Below are 21,850 nucleotides of genomic sequence, written 5' to 3'. Positions count from 1 at the left end.
GGCCTGATAGTTATATCCAGACCCAGCAAGGTGCCTCATGGAGCTGAGAACCAAGAGGCGCCAACACTGAAGCCAGGGAACTGTGGCGGTCAGGTCTTCATCTACCCTCTCTGTGCGTGGCATTTCGAGCTAGCAAGGGTATAGAGCACCTATGATAAAAATAATATGGCCAGGCTGGGGAGGTAGCTGGGTGGTCAGGCTTGCTTCACACCAGCAGTCCCTCACTCAGGCCTTCTGCCTGCTTCTGGACAGCAAGGTGAGGAGTCGGGGGCAGGGTGACAGGCTGTTCATGAACAGGAACCCCAGCTCTTCTATGCACATATGCATACAGGTACTTGTGGAAACAAACGCGCGCGCGCGCGCGCGCGCGCGCGCACACACACACACACACGTATTCTGGGGCAAAGGGGCTTAGATGGGATCAGCCCAGAAAAACTAGCCAGATTGTCTGGAGCAGACATTTAAGAGGCTCAAGCCAGTCCCAACAGGCTCCCTGGTCAGGCAGTGAGAGGTCCCCAGCATACCCAGCACCAGGAAGGGGGCACAGGAGATGGCATGGTTCAAGGCACAAGGCTGTGGGAACCGAAGGGGCACATAGGTGCTGTAGCTGTGGTTCTAGGGAGGAGTCCCAGGTGTGCCACTGTGAGATGGCACAACAAAGCTACTTGTGCTGAGACAGAACCCAAACTAAGAAAAGTCAAAGGAGAAAGGATATCCCTGACCTGTTTCAGGGACAGTTGAAGGAAACGTGAAGGGCAGGCTCTCCAGAGATCTGTATGTTTACCAAAGTCAAAACTCCTGGTAGAAACCCACCAGAAGCCTCGAGGAAACCGAGGCAGAGCACAGCTCTATCCAACAGGCATTCGGGGGCTTGAGAAGAAGAGGCTGAATAAGGAAGGAACCCAGGGTACCCACAGCAGGACGAGGGCCCTGCTAGGCCCACAAAAAGGAAGTCAAGTCTTGTGGATAGCCAATATTCACAGAGAGCCACTAAAAGCCAGAGCCACCAGGGCCTCAGTGGGACCCAAGAAGCTGCATCCCTGGGCCCAGGGACATTGAGCCCAGTGGCCTGGGTAAGAGGACCTATGAGGTCTCGGGATCCCTGGAAGATGGACCCTAAGCCTGAGAAAGCAGGTACCCCAGAGTTCTACAATCATGAGGCCAGGCTCCAGGGGGACTTGAAGACCAACTGTGAGAAATTTCAAGTGACAGAGCTATGGAGGCCAGTCTGGGTCAGCCACCAGCATGGCGCTCTGAGGCTACTGTTTGCTGTGCAGCCCACTTTCATAAAGAAAAAGTCGAAATGACAGCTCTGACCCACAGCCAACAGATGAAGTTCCCACTTACTGTTCCATTTCCCCCAAAGCTCAGCCCAGCACTCACCTGGGGGCTACCAGTCCCAAAGCCCAGTGTGGGTGTGGTGGGTACCGACATGGAGTGCGGGCCCATAGGGGAGCTGATGACAGAGAAGGGTGGGCCCATGCCATTGATGGGAGAGCTCAGGGTGCTGATAGGTGAGTGCAGTTGCCCGGGGGAGCCCAGTGGAGATCCGATTCCTGGACCCAAGGAGGGGTGCAGCGAGGGGGCAGCCATGGAGCCTCGACCCGTTGGAGAGCTGAGGGATGAAGAGTTCACCTGGGTGGAGAAGTCTGCAAAACAAGAATTGGCAAGGAGGGTCAGAGCAGCCTCTAGGACCCATCCACTGCCCACTCCCACCCACTCAAGTCACAGGCAAACCTTCATGACCAAGGTCAGGCCAGGATGCCAGGACTCATCTCGCATACTCCAAGAGCTAGACCATCTCTGGAGGACCCCAGTACACACTCTCTGGGGTTCTCATAGCTGAGCAGGCAGAGCCAGGCCCAGTACTGCAAGCTGAAGGCTCTGAAGTCTGTGACCCTGCCCTCTGGACCACATGACCTGAACTTCTGGGTACACAGCAAGGCAGCCCACTCCAGAGGAAAGAAAGGCACTGGCACTTCCCCCGTCGGTGAGGAGCTTCCAGGTGACCTTGAGGAAGGCCTGGGAGTGTGCCAAGCATGAGACTGGCAAGCCACAGAGCAGGGCTGGGTCTGGGACCTCCCACATGTCAACCTTTCATGCAAGGTTTCAAACATGTAAAAAGTCTTATTAATCAGGCCTTCCCAGCTCCAGAGGCCGAGGAGGTTCCCGGGTGTTGGACCTGCTGCCCACAGACCCGGAAGGCCATGGAGAAGACAGTGAGGAATCTTGCCTGCCTCTCCAAGGCTGATGCTCTGAGAAAGCCCCCATCCCCCTACCCTCCATCCTTTCCTCTCTCCCTCTCATCTGGAGAATATCCTGACCTTTCCTGCCACCTTGCTGCCATGGCATTTGCTTCTGATAAGACAAGAACAACTACGGGCATGTGAAGTGATGGGAAGTGAGTGACTAGCACACCCCAGGCGGGGGACACAGGCTGGTTACACTACTCAGCATCCTGGAAAGACCTCGCCATTCTGAGCCTACCTCATCCTGGTCATGTCCTGGCACGTGAGCTTAGCAGGCAGAAGCCCAGAGCAGACATAGGAGGACACCACACATCTTAAGACAACACTGGTACTCTGGATGGGACTCTTAGACCAGACTTGACCCTGGCCAAAGCCCATGCTCCTGTTCTGAACCTGATGAGCAGCACAGTACAGGGAAATCTCAGTAGCTGTACCAATGCCAGTTCCAAGCCAGGAGTGGTACAGAGGCCATGGCAGCAAGAACAGATCTTCAGAGAGAAACCTAACCAATATCCATCCCAAAGACTCTGGGAACTTCCTCCCTGTTTCCCCTCAAGAGGAGGATGCAGTAAGGAGGCCCCACTGTGACCAGGTCCACTATGGGGAGGCCAACCTGGCTACCATGACTACCCCAACTGACAGAAAGAACCAATTCCATCAGCAAATGAGCTTCATTTGATTTGCCAGAAACCCTGGCCATTCATAAAACTGAGAACAAACCAGTCTGCTGATTAACAACAAAAAGCCAATTTAAGAAATCTAAAACTAAGCCGGGCGGTGGTGGCGCACGCCTTTAATCCCAGCACTCGGGAGGCAGAGGCAGGCGGATCTCTGTGAGTTCGAGACCAGCCTGGTCTACAAGAGCTAGTTCCAGGACAGGCTCCAAAAACCACAGAGAAACCCTGTCTCAAAAAACAAACAAACAAACAAAAAAAGAAATCTAAAACTAGCCGGGCGGTGGTGGTGGCCTTTAATCCCACCACTCGGGAGGCAGAAGCAGGTGGATCTCTATGAGTTCGAGGCCAGCCTGGTCTACAAGAGCTAGTTCCAGGACGGGCTCCAAAGCTACAGAGAAACCCTGTCTCAAAAATAAAAAAATCTAAAACTAACTGTGTAAGGTGGTAATATGTCTTTAATTCCAGGACTAGGCAGGCACAGGCAGGAGGATCTCTGTGAGCTCAAGACAAGCATGATCTACAAAGTGAGATCTTAAAACAAAGGGCTACAAAGTTTGTCTTAAAACAAAGGGCTGGCCGGGCGGTGGTGGCACACGCCTTTAATCCCAGCACTCAGGAGGCAGAGGCAGGCGGATCTCTGTGAGTTCGAGACCAGCCTGGTCTACAGAGCTAGTTCCAGGACAGGCTCCAAAGCCACAGAGAAACCCTGTCTCGAAAAAACCAAAAAACAAAAAAAAAACAAAGGGCTAACGAGGCGGCTCAGTGCTACTACTCTTCCCAGCACCCACACGGTTTCAGGGAATCTGATGCGTTCTACTGGCCTCCACAGGGACCGCATGCACACAGTACACTTACACACATACAGGTATGTAGCACGATTAATAAAAACCCAGAGACAGGAATTGGGGTTCAACCTGAAGACCAGAAAAGCAAAGCAGCTGGCCACAGGCTCTTACCTCTACCTCCGTCCGAAAATGGTGACCCTGCCTCCAGGAATCCTCAGAATGATACTGAGCCTGAAGCCTGCCTCCTCTCGCTTTATATTCCTCTCTAGTGCTGGGATTAAAGGTGTGCACCACTACCACCCGGTTTCTATTGCAAACTAATGTGGCTTCTGGAATTTAAGGTGTGTGTCACTACTGCCTGGTCTGTAAGGCTGATCAGTGCAGCTGTTTTACTCTCTGATCTCCAGGTAAGTTTTATTTATTAAAATACAAATGAAGCTGGGCGGGCGATGGTGGCGCACGCCTTTAATCCCAGCACTCAGGAGGCAGAGGTAGGCGGATCTCTGTGAGTTCGAGACCAGCCTGGTCTACAGAGCTAGTTCCAGGACAGGCTCCAAAGCCACAGAGAATCCCTGTCTCGAAATACCAAAAAAAAAGAAAAAAAGAAAAAAAATACAAATGAAATATCACTACACAGGTAAAACATCCAATACACATAAATAAAAACAAAAGGAAAAAAACGTTAATTCTAGAACCAAGAGGTGGTAGCACCTACTGGCCAAAACAGGAACTACAGACCAGCTCTATAGGCCACTAAACTACTTATGGAACTGGGGGAAGGAATCCACAGGGAAGGAGGTGGGAGACAGGAGAATGTGTCCAAAAAGAACAAATACAAATCCAATTGCTTACATGAACCTGGAATGCCTTTGTTCCTTTGACGTCAATTGAATTCTTGTGACCCTGTCAGAAAAGCTACCACCTCCAACCTAGGACAGAAGAATCTGAAAAGGTTCGTGGATAAGAACTGCCCAAAGGCAAATTTAGCAATCTGCAGCTGCCCCTAGGCCAGGCAAACAGAACCACTTCCACACTGCTGGGATACCTGGAGGCTATACTGGGCTGACCAATCACAACCCCGCCCTCCTCTCCGCCTCCAGATAAGGAAAGTGAGACAGCTTCTTCCCTGTGGCCTGCTTTGTCTTCTGAGGTCTGTAGACTAAGACCCAGCATACCAGCTAAGCCCTCATTGGATTCCCCTTTTAGCCCATTTGAGAGCTACATCTTGCTGAATTTGAGCACATCTACCTTCTGCAGGCATCCCAGAAGAAGACAGGATAATGCCATGGGCACCCAGGGGGGAGCTGGACTGGACCTAGAGAAGGCCCGCTTTTCCTGGCCTTTGAGAACAAGATGAGGGCATGACCAGAAGAGAAATCCCTCAGATTCCCCCAGGCTCTTTGCACCCCCACAGGAAGATTTGGGCAATAGGAGAGACACAAGGCCTAGAGGCAGCTTGTCACACTACCCTAAGCGTGGCTCTCATGGGCTGGCTGTCCCCAAACACCAGGAAAAACCAGCCATGTTCACTACATGAGAGTGTTTCTGCCCAGGAGAGTCAAGGAAGGATCCTTGCAGACACAGGGAACAGCTGGGGTAGGAGGCTTGGGCTACAACCAGGTCTCTATAAAATGCCAGGGCCTGCACTGCTCCCCTCACTGTGGGCTTTGCTGTGGGAGTGGCAGAACAAAGTTTCAGCAGGAAGAAGGGAATGAAGGAAGGAGGGAAACAGGGAGGCAGGCTGTAAGGCTGCCAGATACCGGCTGGACCCCAAGCTTCTCCAATCCTTCAAGATACCGCCCATACCTGGCTCAAGTCAGAAACTGCCAAGGAGAGAAGCCACACCAACAGAGGAGAAAACCGGCCAAGGTGGCATATGGACAGACTTCAGGAAGAAGGGGAGACAGCAGCAGCAAGAGCCAAGTCTCCAGTCTGGGAATGTGGCTGTCCCTGTGAAGGTTCCCTTAGGCACCCTCCCCCAGTCCTCCACCCTGCCTGAAGCCTGATGGTAGGCGTCCAAGCAGACTCTAAGTCCCTACAGCTCCAGTGTAGAAGGGGCTGCCACCAGAGCAATGCCTACCTTGGCAAGTCCCCACTGCCCCAGGCCCCCACCCCAGGCCTTCCTGTTTACAAAGAATATTCACTGCAGACACCTTCCCGGAGCCTGGGTGACAATGGGCTGGGTGTGTTTTCTGGGTCCTTCAAGAAGGAGAAACTTTCTAACCAGGAAGAGAATGAGCAAGAAACGCCCTTTCATCCTTGTATGTGTGCAAGCCATGTGCACGTACACCATGTATGTGTATGTATATTCGTGTATGCTATGTCATGCTCTGCTTTCTCGGGCACTTAGCTGTCACCACCCTGATAAGCCATGTCCCCTATAAGGCACAATTCCAGCAGCCTCCCTTTGGCTTTGCAGGGGTGTTAACACCAGCCAACACCACTGCTTAGGAAAATCTCCACACCCCTCCAGCATCAGAGCTTGTAGGGCGGGGCCTAGGGTTGCGATGTGTCAGCTTCAGACCTGGGGATTACAAGACACATGGTACTCCCTGCCCAAGAAGTCACAGAGAAGATCAGGAACATGACTGAGAGGAAACTGAACCACAGAACCCCAAGACCTCAAATTCTGAGGCACAAAGACCCCAAACATAATCTCACATCCCAAATACCTCTGTGGGACCACCACCAACATAGCCAGGGACCCCGGGGAAGGAGTGTGGCCAAAGAGCACGCATGTGCCTGAAGGACAGACACAGAGCAGGACGCCCATCTCTGCAGGGAAGATGCCCATCATCTCACACGCATCATGGGCAGCTGGCACTGCAGCCCAGGAAGGGGATGTGGAAGAAGGAGCACGCAGCACTCCCTGGGTACGAAACTGACCACAGTATGAATGCTCGGCGGTTTAAACACAGAGCAGAGATGGATTGTCCCCAGCCCAGATCCCAAGGCAGTTCCCAGACCTCAGAGGGAGAGCGTGAGAAGCTGGGTGACATTAATAAAGCTGAAATACTGAATGCCTGGCAACAGCTCTGGTGACTCCAAGATGCCAGGCTCTACTGAGGTCATAGGCAAGAGAGGAATACCACTCCCACCAGAGTTCCTATGCCATATGGTGTCTACAGATGCCTGCCAACAGCAGGACCCCACAGCAGGAAGCCCAGGGAACTCCCACCAACTCCCTTCAAGCCTCTGCTTGGCAGGCAGGGTGCAGGAAGTGGCACTGCAGCTCACTGCAACTCACTACAGCTGGGGTGGGGTAAGCCCCACAGCCCTCCAAGGTAGCCAGCGAACCCCAGCTCCTAGAGGGGGAACTCAATCATCCACAGCCCTTTGGCACAGTAGGGTCTAAGCAGGTCATGTGTCTGGGTAAACAGAAGTGGACCGTGCGGCTGCTCCATCTAGAGCCAGGGAGGGAGGACAGATGGATCCAGAGGACAGCACATGAGAAGTTGATGCTCTAGGGCCACCAAGCAGGACCCGAGGGGGGCAGTCAGCATGCAGGCAACATGCAGCCACACAGTGAACTAGTACCAGGATGGCTGTCACGTTCTAAGCCCTTATCCCCGCCTGGGGACACCCCTGCCCCCTCAGGAACTGAAACTTTGCAGTAGGTAGCTCATGGATCCTCAAAGTTTCCTGGGCTGCCCACCTCCAGCCTCCACCTTCTGGAAGTACCACTTCCCCTGAAGACCTGGGAGGGAGAAGTGGTGGCCCTGGAGAAGCAATGGGAATGTGGCAGGGACCATGGCACCAGGGTTTGAGGGAGGCCAAAGGTGGTCAGAGGAGGAGAGAGGAAGAAGACAGGCCACAGGCCACAGGCCCCAAGGGTGGGAGGGGGCGGATTCAGGCACTGGGAGGACAGGAAGATAAACGACCCACTGGCCAATGCTAACCATGGTAAGAAAGGACTGCTGCCCACACTTGAGGCCAAAGGGACCCCTCAATATTGAGTCTCAGTTCCCTTCTCTGTAAAATGGGCTGAGGCTCTGTGTCTGCACAAAGAACAGCCCCCAGCAGGCCTGTTTGCCCAGCTCTACCACAAGTCTGACTCCTACTCCCTGAGGAGGGACTCCTCGGGGGTCCCCTCCAGCTGTGGGTGTGGCTCATTCACTGTCTCCTCTCGCATCAGCTTACTGCTCTAGGGGCCTGTTCTGGGGTCACCCTGCCCTTCCCTCTAAAGCCCCAGTCAATAGCTCAGCCTCCTACGTGGTCAGAAAAAGCAAGACTGACTCCAACCCAACTCCGAGATCCCAGAGGGCCCAAGTACAGGCAGGCCACCGCAGGGGCCTCTCAAGTAGAGAACTCAATTGTCAGGAGCAACCCAATAGTCTCAGAGATCCAGACCCAGAAAGTCTGTCAGCCCAAGGCCCTACTATCCTGACCAAACTCTCAACTCTTAGTGTACAATGTACCACTGCAATGGTCTTCACAGAGATGGGATCACCAAAGTCTAAAGGGTGTAAGCATGGGAAGCAATATCCACTGTGAGGGCCTCAAGAAGCACCAATGGTTGCCACCTTAGTATCATCACCATCATCAAAATTACCATCACCACCATCATCACTATCAGTTCATCACCATTAATATAGTCAAACATCACCACCACCACCACCATCACAATCAGCATCATCACCATCAATATCACCACCAACATTAACAGCATCACTACATCACCACCACCATTACTATGATCAACAATACCATCACCATCATCACTACCAACACTGCCATGAATGTCATCAATTATCATCAATACTGTCATCATAATCATCACTATTACTACCAACACTTCCATCGTCATCACTATCAGCATCAAATAATCACCATTACCACCATCAATATCATCACTACACCATCACCATCAGCATCTATCACCTGATGGAAACAGACACCTTAATTCACACCTTGCTCTATTCTATTGTACAGATGGAGGCTAGAGCCCAAAGGGGCTGATGAATTCTGCAAATGGCAAAGATAGAGTACTTTGGGTTCTCTTGACCATACTCAGCCAGCTTGGGGCTTCCTAGGGAGGGGCACAGGAGGAACAGAAAATAGTGCCTAGGCTAGTAGCTACCTCCCGTACAGTCCTGGGTGGTACTATGATTGGACCCGATGGTGACAGGTGTGGCTAGAGCCAACCACAGTAAAGGAAATGGGAAGCATAGCCAGGAGGACAAAGGAGGTAAGGAGGAGCTCCCACCTTGACGCCCAGCCTATGACTGTGCCAGGCAGCATTCAATTAGGAGTTGAGAAGTGAAGATGCCAGTACACTCAGGCATAAGAGCCAAGGTGCTGACAAGAGGTTATCCTCCATGCCAACTCTTCCTGAAGCCCACAGTCCACAGGGCTGTTGCACAAGGCTTCCCACCTCAATTCTTGCCAGTCAGTATCATCGCCCTCTGGGCCAACTGTGGTGGTCACTGTCTGGGATGCCTAGCTGCTGAGGTGCACATCACCCAGGGCAGTCCTGCCCAAACAGCCAGGTCCGTCTCCATTCCCAAACTCCCAATGGCTCAGGGATGTGCTCATCCACCCTCCATGGGATAGTGGAGAGGTGTGTGGGGTACACTCTGACCAGGCAGCTGGATGAGTCGGTCTGGACCCCTCCAGCCCCTGCTACATGGGACTTTCCCTTTGCCTGAGTACAACTAGGGGGCAGCAGAGAGAAGAATCCTAAGCTGCTCAAGCCTTAGACTCAGGTACCAGGGCCTGCTTCAGACATCTTTGCCAGGCTCCAACCTGAGCGTACTACACAGACATCCCCAATTTCTGGCTCCTTTGCTGTCACCTCCTTTTGTGAGCCCAAAGTGTCTCAGTTGAAGGCAAGGCAATTTCTTTGGAAAAGCTAAATAAGGACCTTGTAGAGGTGATCTCTAATGAGGGCCTTCTGGCAGTCTTGTCCTTAGAGGCTTGGGGTGGGCTGTTCCAGGGTGAAGAATACCATCCCAGGGTGCTTTATCTGACACCAGGCTCCTGCTCTGGGTATTATCCTCTCACAAACCCAGGATAGAAGAAGCCTTAATAGATGCTTGTCCCCAGTCTGCAGGTCACATAGCTATTACACAGGATACCTATAGAATGAACTGAATCTATCAGCCAGGCCCAGGACCCCAGACTGGAACTTGGGTCCTTTCTGAGGCACCTTATGGTACTGAAAAGCACCCTTAATTCTCTATCCCAGAGACAGCTGCGGGGCAATAGTCAGGTGGCCTGATTGCACCAGCCAGCGCTGAAAGTCAGAACAGAAGAACAGGTAACATTCAGCTCCAGGGCCCTAAAAAAGCCTGTGAATTGGCTTCCAAGCCCTAACAAGGGACCCAGACATGCCCAGTCCATCCCTGAGCACAGCAGCCAGACTATCCCAGCCTGCTGCCCAAGAGCCGGGCCAAGTCTCCTGTCTGTAGCCTGAGAGGTGCTGCCAGGGGCAGGACTAGACAAAGGGAGGAAGTCACACCCACTCGTCCCTAGGCTGCTTGAATGAGAGAAAAGCCACAGGAGAGTGTGACCAGAGGGACAGGACAACTGAAGAGCTGGTAGCGAAGACTGACAGTTGTATGATGCCCTCCCCACCCTGTACCATGTGAGAAACCGATAACAGAAGTGCCTTCACATTCACACAGGGCAGGTAACTGTCAGCACCTCAGAAGCAGACTGAAGAGCGATGGAGACACTTTTGGCGACAGTCACCAGCAGTTTGGGTCCCCATTCTGCAGCCTCTCTAAGCTGGCATGGTACCATGTGGGCTAGTGGAAACATCGGGCCATGAAGGACCTGCTGCTCTGTCCTGTGGCAAGGCCTCAGCTCTGGGAGGATGAGGGCTTGCCAAGCCCAGAACAGGAGCTGCCAGCCAGTCTGCATTCAGTTTTCTCACAACCGTCCCTGCCACAACTCAGCCCCACAGAAACTACCCTCGGCTTTGACCCTGGACAACCCATCATAACATCCTGGGCTGGGGGTCGGAGGTGACATGCCAGCCTGGGAGCCTGGAAGGATGCTTACCTCGCTAAGACCAGGCAGGGGCTTCTTTCTGAACACTGAAGCCTCCCCTCCCGGTTGTTCCCTTGAGCTGTTTGTCTGTCTGTTTCCAACACTCTGTGGTGCCTGCCCACACTTCAGAGGAGGGGAGGCGGGAGGGGAGGTGGGCGGGGAGGAGGGGGACTTCAAGAAAAACCCCACCTGCCCCACAGCGGCGGGGGCAAGGGGGCCCCGAGGCGGCAGACTCTCGAAGGCAGTTTCTATTTAACAGGAAGAGAAATGATTGTTTCAATTTGAGCCACGTCGCCCCTGGTGGCTCAGAGGTCCCATCACCCACCTGCCCGCAGCTCTGTCGTGGAACCCACGGAACCCCGGTTAGGCTTCCTGTCCTCCCCCACAGGCCTCATCTTCATTTACATTCCTTAATGTAATTAAAGTCTTAAACCACACTTAGAGGGGACCTAGGCCATACCCACCCAGGTCACGCCACCTACCGTGAAGGGAACTGGGCTCTAGGGGACAGGGACACTGGAGACTCTGGATCAGGACAAAGGGGATACTCCAAGACAAAGAGCGCCTCTCTTGGGACATCCCCAAATCCTCCCACGCCCATTGAGCATCACTATTTTCCAGACATAAGTACGATGTGGTACAGTGGGTGGCTGTCCAGGACCACATGATAGAAACAGAGCTGAGCCTGGAGGGTGGAGCCTCCGCGGGGCACCAGGGTCGGAAGTCAAGCTCCCCAAAGCCTCTCCAGAAGCCCTAGTCCACACCAGTACACACACCCTCCCCTCAACAGCTCACCCATGCCCTCGTGACTCCTCAGCATACCCTAACAGCGCGTTTATCTTCCCCTCAGCAGGGGCTTGCCCATGCCCTCGTGACTGGCCAGAGTATACAATGCAAGCACCCAACAAACCCAGAGGTCTGGCTGCTGGAGCCTCTGCCAATGGGGCAGGATTTCATCTGTGAGACAGGGTGGGAATGGAACCTCCCAATCACCACCCACAGCCGGGGACCCTCCCAATCCCTGACTCCACATGGACAGAGCCTGCACTGCAGCTCATGGAAATCAGCAGAGACCCTCCACAAAGTCCATCCACAGTTTGACAGGGCTGTCTCCATGGGACTCAACTCTATGTCCTTCCTACTGCCTGACACCATGCCAAGTGTGTAAACACTCTGAGATATGCCACTCACAGCCTGGGGCCCCAGGCTAAACCCCAGAAACTTCCCTTGCCACTGAGATCCCTATTCTTACTTAGCTGGGGTCTATGATGTCTGTAAGCCTGAACCCTATCAAGAATATCAACACAGTGGATCTCTGCACACAGACTATAGATCAGGCAGTCTGTATTTCTTCCTCAGCCCCCAGCAAGTGGGAGAGACCGGTGTCTAGGGGATGACAGGCAAGTGAGGGGACAGGATCTCCCACCCAGTCATCATTCACAAACTCCTTAAAGCTGAGAAAAGAGACCCTCACTAGCCTTGTGTCCCAACCTTGCCAACTTGCACCTATCAGGGCTGCAATGGCACAAGAATGGGCAGGAGATTGGCAGCACTGTGTGCTGTAGCCCATGACACAGAACCTGTGAGGGGTGTGCAGTCAGCCACCAGCTCTGTCTCAGGGACAGGGGATGGAATGATTGACAGGCTGCACGACAGCCTCTCTGCCCTCTGGGGACCAAAACCTTCATCCAGATGGCACCAAGGATAGCTGTCTATCCCTTCAGTAGAGATGAGAGCCAGTATTGACCAAACAACAGATGCAGCCCTTGCTAGGCTAAGCCCAGCTCAGCATGCCTTCTCTGCCACCCCTCCATAGACAGGATGGCAGGGGTCTCTTCTGCTGCACCAGAGGAACCCATGATGCTCCACAAGCCCCCAACACCAAAGCCTCTGAGAAAGGGGCCTGAGTCTGCCTCATCTTCTCTGCTGGGCCTGCCTACCCCTTTCTAGTCTGCTCCCCAAGCAGCCCTCAGGGCAACTGAGGCCGGAGCCAGTGTCAGGGGGAGGGGGACTGGAAGAAATGGCATTTCTGCCACAAAGCATGGATACCATGTGGTAAGAGTACCCAGAGGGAAAGGGAGGGGAGCAGGCTGGACCAAGCACAATAGGACCAGGGCACCGGCACAGCACTCCCAAAGATGGGGCACCAAGACATTGGATGACCAAGTATCTCTGGAGGGCTGAGCTTGGTAAGGAAAACTCAGCTTTACAAGATAAAGAAGGAAGCCACAGCCACAGCCTGGGAGCCAAAAGGCCAGGCAGGAGGCACCATCAGGCCCCACTTGGGCAGAAGAGGGAACACCATGTTAGCACCTGGCAGGAAGGGAAAGGGTCCTGGAAACTGCCTTCCAAGGTTTCAAGCCCACTCCTCCCCAGGAAGCCCTCAGCATCACCTAGTGAATGTGACAAAGGACACTGAGGTTTAATCTCACTAGGCCAGAGGTGACAAGTCCAAGCCCTTCACCTGGGTAGCCAGATGCAGGGGAACAACATAAATGAGTCCAGAACGCCAGACTCGGAGAAACCGCACACACTGGGCCTAATTGAGAGACCCCGGCTCAGAGCCTACCGACTCCCCTTCATACACAATGTTAAGGTGCCACACTGGTCAGCTTCCTAGAAAACAAACAACCGACAAGAGGTTAGGAACAAGCCAGAAATCCACAGAGAGCTAGAGAGAAAGCTCGGCAGTTATGATGCTTACTGTTCTATAGAGAGCTGGGGTTTGGTTCCCAGCATCCACAGCAGGTGACTCACAACTGTTATTTTAGCTCCAGGGGATCCCATGCCTTCTGGCCTCTGTGGGCACCTGCATGCATGTGGTAACCCGGGTTTGGTTCCCGGCACCCATATGGCATAACCATCTACAAATCCAATTCCAGAGGATCCGGCCTCACCTGGCCTCTGCAGGCACTGGGCATGCACATGGAACACTTACATACTTTAAGGCAAACACTCATACACATAAAATTAAAAGAAATCTTTAAAAAGAAAGGCAGCAGGAAGTGAGGCAAAGATGAAAATGCAAATCCCAGCAGGCCAGGGCAGCAGACACAGGAACACAAGGGGACTGGGCTCATCTCTGCGTGGAGCCCATACCATGCTCCTGGGCTGTCTCAACCTCACATCACAAACACAAAGGAGACTGCAAACCCCAGAGAGACATCACGGTTCAGTGTGAACACTGATGTCCATATCGGAGCCTCCCACTGGCATTGGAAAAGTGACCCCATCTCTCTGAGCCTCAGTTTCCCCTCAAATGTGGACAGAAGAGTATGTCTCCAGGATATCTACGAAGACCTGTGAACATTAAATGCAGCCCAGGGCGTACCATACAAAGGATATCATTGCTGCTGGAAAGAGGAAAGACTCAAAGCCAGTGAACCAGCCACCAAGACAGCAGCTCTGGAGACTTAAGACAGTCCTACGGACCCTCAGAACTCCCACCACCTCAAGTGGCAGTCACAGGCAGACAGGACAGAGATCCAGGTTAGCTAGGGTTGAGGCCAACTCTGCCACCCCATCAAGGGTATCTCAATGCCAGGCCCAGGAAGAGAGGGCCAGCCCTCCACATTCCTCTAGTCAGACAAACTCCACTGTTCTCCCGACCCAGAAGAGGGAGATCCCACCTACAGCCTCAAGATAAGGAAAGCAACACCCCGGACTTAGTGAGAGTCTAAAGCCTGGACCTTTTCCCTAAAACCTTCCTGGGGAAGAGATCTCCTGTTTCTGATACCCAGGTGAAACCCAAATATGCGGGGCATGGCACTCTTGGGATAAGCCTCATTTGCTCTTCGTGGGCTGAGTTGAGCAGCCTGGATAGGCCCAGCCATGATAGGCTGGCATAACCAGGCATCACTCAGGAATATACCATTAAAAGGTCCATACCCAGGCCCCTGAACCCTGACAGACTCCCTTCCCCTGTGGTCCCCAGGCCCTCTCCTTCTCCCTTGGCACAACTCCTGAACCCTGCAATAAGATCCTCTATACCATACCAAACCCTACCCTCACCTGCCAGCCACCTGTGGTCACCTGCCTGCCAGGCCAGGCCACCTCCTGAGAGAGAGGCAAGAAGGCGCAGCCTCATGGTGAGGGCAGGTGATAGGTCCCACCATGGTGGTGGCCCCATCAGTCCCCGGCCAGCTGGCTCGGGGTCCCACAGCCTCAGGCGATGCAGCTTGGTCAATGAACAGGAGCCTGGAAGGGAAAGGCAGCAAGCGGGGTGAGCCTCTGGAGGCAGCTGGGCTCTCAGGAACAAGTGGTGCTGGCACTAGCCCTGTAGCCCAGTTCCCCTTTCCCAGGGCCCGCCCTGCCCTCCACCCTCAGCCAGACACCTGTGACCACAGGCAGCTCCTGATGGCCGAAACCAAGGGCTTCTTGGAAGCAGACTGGGAAGCAGCCTCATTTCCTCAATCTGAAACAGACAGTACTTGGTGCAAACAGACTCCCACCTGACCCAGATGCAATGACCCAAGTTCAAACCCACCTCCGAGTCCAGCCACCTGCCTGACTTGAAGCAGATCAGGTCACCTGGCTGGGCCTGCTCCCCATCTGTATGCTGGTGGGACAACAGAAGCCAGCGCCAGCTGGCACTCAGGTGTGCTCCGTGGTCTGACAATGTGCCTATCCTCATCCTAGCCTGGACCCTGGGGAGCCTGCCCTTTGCCTATACCCTCACATTACACTATGCCTCCCTCCACTCCCCAGCCTGCAGCACACTCAATACCAAGTCAGGCTTTCAAGTCCTGGTAAGTCCTACAGAGCAGATGCAAGGCTAGGTCCAGAGGCCGGGAAACGCTGGTGCTAGGAACTGGTGTAAGAATGCAGTAAGGCCAAAGCTGGAGAGACCAGGCCTGAGCAGCCAGACCTGTGGAAGTGCCATGAGGGTGCTGCCTCTACTGCTGGAGGAGGACGGTACGTCAAGAAAGACGGCAGTAAAGAGGATTTTGTACTCCCAACCGCCTCCTACCTATACCAGGGCTTGTTCTTCAGGGTACAGGGTGCCTTCTGTGGCTTTCCAGTCAAGGGCCAAACTCAGGCCCAGTGATGGGAGCTGGGCATGGGGACACAGCAGTCTTCCACCCCACCATCACCTAAGGCTTTGTCATACTGGGCTGCCCTACTCGAGCCATGGGGTCTGCAGTATGGAGTCAACCTGCCGGGGCAGCTCTGAGTGACAAGCACTGGCTGCTGGCACACACACTATGTCCACTGTCATGTCCACCCTTGACCCGCAAGGATGAGGCGACACCCGGAGCTCTTCCTGCTAGCAGTTTATTCAGGGCCTTGTTACAGAATGTCTCTCTCCCTCTCTCCTTCTCTTTCTCTTCCCCTCTCTCCTTGGGCAAACCTCTCCCAGCCCTTAAAAAGGCATGGGCTACCAACCCCGGATTGCCAGGTGGGCACTGCTCATAGGTTCACGCATATGCAAGCAGCTGACAATCATTTCGTGATAATAGCATAAGTCAGGTCTTAGCCAATATTCGGAGCTGATTATCACAGAGGGTGCTCGCTTTGGGGATCATGGAGGGCGGGAGCCAGTACCATCAGGTGCGGCTCCACGCAGCTCTCTACATTGCCATCAGGTGTGGCTCCACGCAGCTTGCTACAGTCCACCACAGCAGCACCGGGAACAGACTACCAAGATGTCATCAAGGCCAGAGGGGCACTGAAAGTCGTCCGTGGTACACCCATGTGCAAACGCCCATCTGAAAACTCTTCTGTTGGGGTTTGGGGCTGGAGGAGGGGCTGGTCGGGACAGAAGGGGAGAACTGGCTTGGCTAAGCATGTGCAAACCCCACTGACTACAACCTCCTGGGATACCCGGGTGCAAGAGGGTTCCCTTCTTCTTGGTTTGATAGCCAGAGGCAGTCCTACCCTCCCTCATCACTCACTATCCCCAACTGGACTAAGCTAATACTATCTGGGAACCGCACCTACTGCAGGGTTACAGCAGCTTACCCACCCCACCACATAAAGGTCCACACTCTGGAATGCACTGGACTGTCTGCACAACATCCCCGCTCCGTCCTACACTGCAAGTGACTCCCATCACAGGTAGCTGACCTCTGTTCCCAGACCCAGCTACCTAGATCAGGAGCCCAGGGGTTGCACTTTGCAGTAGAGGGTTCCTAGGATCTTGGATCTAAGTCAGAGAAAACACAGCCTATTTTTTGTGCTTTCCTTTGGCTTGGGTTTTGGGCTCAAAATGACACAACACCCCCGACAGACAGACCCAAACTACTGTCCTGAGTGCTAGCAAGCCCCCTGATAATTTGGTTCAAGACAGGCTTCATCTAGATCAGCTACAGTCAACAGACCAAGTTGTCCTGTCTGGAGAGACTACCATAGCCAGCCTGCCCGACCCTTCTCCTACTCTGACCAAGAGGGGAGCCATGTCACCTTGGCTGTGCCTGGTGGACATTTATGAAACCCTTGATCCTTCTGCCTTGGGTCTGGCAGGTAAATAAGGTCTATCTCCCCAAGAGAGAGTAGGGATGAGGTGGGGAGCCCTTTATAGAATCATCCTGGCCATCTGTGAGAAAACTGTCTCTTGCCATCTTAGCAACCAAGGATGGCAACGCTCAATGTCATTCTTTCTACCTGTCCCCCAAGGCTCAACCTAGGCCCCAGAGCAGGTGGGGCCTAGGACTGCAGGGCACCTCTCAAAGCTAACAGCCTTGCCTCCAGCCTCAGTATGGCTCCATGCTAAGCTCTGAACGCATCCCATCCACACTCCACACAACAACCTTATTGTCTTCTGCACTGCCGGAGCCTGTTGACAATACCATGCAGAGCAAGGCAGATGACTAGTCACAGACCCTGTTCACTCACTGAGGGTCCTCACGTGAGGCACAGGCCTTTCTATGGCCCACCTGAATGTGTCAACTGCTGGAGAAGTCTCTAACAGGAATAGTTACTAAGTTATATTCTCACCTCCATGATGCACACAGCATGTCAGTGTAGATCATACATGGCCTGAGATCTAACCAGTACCTACACCCATGGCACAGCCAGGGGGCACATGGCCCACAGCAGCCCAGCCCTACCATGCCTCTCAGCTGGGGTCTTATTTGTCAGGTGCTGCCTAGGCCAGGCCATAGGTCCTCTGACACTGGCAGTGTAACACTGTGGCAGATTTGTGAGCACTAAACTTGCCACTGTGAGCAAGCAGAATAGCAGGACCAGTTCTTCCATGGTCACTTCTTCCTAACACAATGACATCAACATCACCTAGGTGGCTTGGGGTCAGCCATGGTGGTGTTCACACCAAGAGAACTAGAAAAAGCCGAGATCAGCACCCATCACCATTCAAGTAGGCTGCTATACACTGACTAGAGCAACACAGCCATCACTGGGGTGGACACGTGATCAAAAGGGGCTACCTCTCATCCCTCAGACAGACCCAGTGAAGCATAGGGGTCCACTTGATCTCACTCCTGCCTCCCATCTTCCTTTCAGCCCAATAATCCAAGATGACACTGAGGCTCACCCCTGGGTGTTGGACCTTCCCGTATCCAGCTCGTAGCCCCAGAGAGGCCCTGTAAGAAGCCCCACTACCCCCACCCCGGCTTCACCCCTCTTAGTCTGGACACAGGCAGCCAGAGCCTGGGCCCAGACAGGAGCCTCTGTGCCCCTCAGAACGAACAACCCCACACAGACCTCAGCTTCCTTCCTTCCAAAGGCAGCCAGACCGAGCACAAGCAGACAGAGTGGTAGGAGGGCAGAAGACAGACCTAGCTCCTGTGGTCTAAATTTAGCCCTGGTGGTGTGGTCACTAAGACTGTGTCCCTCTTCCTTCACCTGACACAGACAGGCTCCTCAGCACAGACACCAAAGGCTATCAAAAGGCCTAGCTAGCTAGCTCGCCTGGGTCTCAGGGCAGACAGACGACCCCCTTGGAGGCACCCGCTAAATACCAAATCTGACATCTGACAATTTCCTGGCTCCCTGGAAAGAGTCACTTCTACCTGAGTAGTGCCTACCTAAGGAAGGGGGCAGATTCAATGTCCCCGTGGGCCCCACATACAGAAAGTCCCATGACTAAGGGAGGGGTAGATTCAATGTCTCCGTAAGCCCCACATATAGAGGGTCCCATGACCATCAGCAATCAGGCCCCATTCTGGCTCAGCCTGGTCATTCTCTCTGAGTCTTCCCACCAAGGGTACCTCTTCTACGAAGCCCTCCTTGCTCCTCTTGGAAGATCCAGCTGGTCTCTAGACTGAAGGCCATTTGGCAATCTGGGCCCAGTCATCAGTGAGGGTCTGGCCTTGTAGACAGTGCCCCAAAGGAGGCTCCTTACTTCCTAGGACCACTCTAGCCCTGACCTAGTCCCAGGCAGGTCCCCTCCAGGCTCCATCAGGTAACTATAAACAAGCCTTAGCCTGTCAGCCTCAGCCTCTCAGCTGCAGCCAGCCCTGCCACCCCCACTCCCCAGGATCTAAATGACTCACAGGGCCAGCACGCTGCCACCTCCGGCCCACACCGCAGGCATCCATGAACACTCACCTGCCCAGGCTTGCTGCCGGCAGGCAACAGCAGTGCCAAAGTCAAGTTTGATCCACTGGGAGGCAAGATAGGCCATGGGAACCAGGGTATCCTGAACTCCACCAGGCCAGCCAGTCACACAGTCAAGAAAGGTCTTCAGGAAAGGGTTCCTGAAGGTCATGATCAGGTGAGGGGAGAAGGAGGAGACACAGACAACACACACACACACACACACACACACACACACACACACACACACACACACACACCAACAGAACTGTAGTCCTCACCCTGAAGCTGAAGAGTCCATGAGAGACCCAGACCTTCTTGTCCCCAAGAGACACAGCCCTGGAGTCAGATGGAGGCTACTCTGCAGGCCTGTGGGCCCAGGGAAACCTCCGACATTACATCAAGGGGGATGCCAGCCCTCCCCCAGTAAGAGTCCTGCAAGTTTTGAGCCTGGGGAAGCTCATATTGATTGCCACCGTAGAGCAAGGCTGGCCTGCAGGCAGGGAGCGCCCAGCCAGAGTTCTACTTCTGACGAGACAGGACCTGGTGTCTTTTCATTGAGAAACCAGGGTGTCCTGTACATATTCCAGGAATGCGGGAGGCTAAGAACATACGGCAAGGCCCTGGAGCTGCCAGAAGCTGTGGAAATACCATCTGTAACCCAGACACTGGCTCAGACCAGCTCAATGTCCAGTGGGGGCTGCTCCCAGCCCAGGTCCCAAACACAGACCCCCCCCCATGGACAGCAGAGTGAAACAGGCCCTCGCACAGTACCCCGAGAACACCTCAGGCCTGGCCTGACTGCTTCCCCTCACCTCCACCATTCCTCACAGCCACATTTTATCCTCCAACACCAGGCTTAAGGCAACTGTACTTTTGTCCGGAGCCATGCTCACGTACAGTTAAGGGGGTAGGTTCAGGCTCCTGCTCTCTGGGAGTCCCCAGGACAGGGAACAGAATCCTGAGATGTGAGAGCTACTCTCATCCAAGAGAAGTCAAAAGGGACACAGCCAGGCAAAGACCAAGAAGGCCTAACAGGGAACAACATGACATGGGTCCTGCTGTGCAGAGGTGTGGCCAGGGTGGGCTGAGGAATCTGGATGTGAGCCACAGAACTAAGCCAGAGGCAGGTGACCTGGCTGAGTTATATCTGCTAAGCAGGGACAGATGCAGAAAAGACAGACGAGGGACTCTGCCCTCACCTAAAGACAAAGCAGGGCCTCTCTCTGGGCAGGGCATGGACAGATGACTTGAGGAACCCAAACAAAATCACGGCCAGGCTAACAAGGTGTAAAAAGACAGCGTGGAGCCTGTGGCTTGTGGAAGCCTACTTCTCAAATGCTGCATGGAGTCAACACCTGCTCTCCACCCCAGCCATCTCCTGGACCTAGTGGCCTACCATCTGAAGACAAACTAGAATGCTAAGGGCTGCTCACTTGGCTCTTGCTCCAGGACTGTTCCACAAGGACAGAGCCCCGCTTCTTGGATATGGGGGCCAAGGTCCATGCTCTTCGGGACATTGGAGTTTAGCTCTTAAGAAGCTAGCAAGCATTCATGTACCCTAAAAGCCATGGAGCCACAGGGCCAGGCCACTTCTCCCTGCTCCACTTGTGAGCATAGGAAGTGTGGGTGGAGGGTCCTGGAGCACCACAACACCACAGTTGTCTGGGCTTTCAGATACTGGGCTCGCGGAACAGGATGTGTCACTCTCCCTGAGACGACAGCACTCATCCCCAAACAAGTCCCCAGTGCTCCCTGGGATGGTCAGGAGCTCTGGGCCTCCCAAGCTCCCCTCCCCGGCCTGGCCCTGAACCAGGTTGTCAGCTTCCTGCTGGGCTTGCTTCTAATCCCATCAATGTCACTGAAAGCCTGCTTACTGCCCTCAGCCCCGCCCTGGCCCGTGCAGCCACCCCTCAGGAGGACAGCAGCCTGCAGACACCTAGCTTGTACCAATGCCAAGCTGCACACCAGAGCTTCAGCCTAGCTGGGTGGTCAGTGCCACCTCTAGCTCAAATCAACCTGGCACAGGAAGGCTCTCAGCTGGAGAATCTGTCAAAGTGAGGCACATTTGTGCACCACCCTGACAGCCTCCGCCTTGCTCCGTCTGGGAGGGCAGGACAGGTCTAACAGTGACAACACAGAGGGCAGAGGTGAGAATCAGACAAGGACGGAACTTCTGGGTTTCCCTCACCCTCTGAAATCCAACAGGTCACAAAAGTCTCGTGCTCAGCTGTCAGCACGAGGTCTTGGTACTAGTACTAGGACTGGTGGCACTCACTGTGTAGGGTTCATCAGTGGACACAGGAGCATCCCGACAAAGGGGTGTGGCTTGTCACCTCCAGGGAAAACAGCACCAAACACATTCCAGCAACCCTAACTCAGAGCCAGGTATTCAGAGGGCGTGCATCACGGCATGGGTCCTGACAGCCCAAGGCCCACAGCAGCTGGAAGGACAATGAACTGGGCACATTCACACAAGAAACATAAAACAAGAATGAAATCCGAGGAAACAGAGGCAGCTTCCGGTTACAAAAGGACTAAAGCCACACTGCAGGGAAGAGCTCTAATGGAATTGTGGGAAAGGCGCTACGATGGGAGCCAATGGGGGACTTAGGGGACCCTCTAGCAGCCTCACTGGGGAAAACATCAC

General features: G+C 53.9%; 1 protein-coding gene across 4 annotated transcripts in view; it reads right to left on the bottom strand.

The window, feature by feature from the left end:
* Rxra (retinoid X receptor alpha) overlaps nt 1–21,850 on the bottom strand; it is a 185,699-nt gene that overhangs the window by 25,172 nt on the left and 138,677 nt on the right. For 3 of the 4 annotated variants that reach the window (XM_075985565.1, XM_075985562.1, XM_075985564.1), the window contains one exon: nt 1,384–1,649. In XM_075985565.1, coding sequence (XP_075841680.1) covers nt 1,384–1,593 — 210 coding nt within the window. In that variant the 5' untranslated portion in view covers nt 1,594–1,649. Of the gene's footprint in view, nt 1–1,383; nt 1,650–14,715; nt 14,843–21,850 lie in introns of those variants that run through there. The other variant, XM_075985563.1, reaches the window with a different exon arrangement.

The sequence above is a fragment of the Microtus pennsylvanicus genome, chromosome 9 (genome assembly GCF_037038515.1).
Source record: "Microtus pennsylvanicus isolate mMicPen1 chromosome 9, mMicPen1.hap1, whole genome shotgun sequence".
Lineage (NCBI taxonomy): Eukaryota > Metazoa > Chordata > Mammalia > Rodentia > Cricetidae > Microtus > Microtus pennsylvanicus.
The sequence above is the reverse complement of the archived record's forward strand: the minus strand, read 5'-3'. Positions and strand labels throughout refer to the sequence as shown.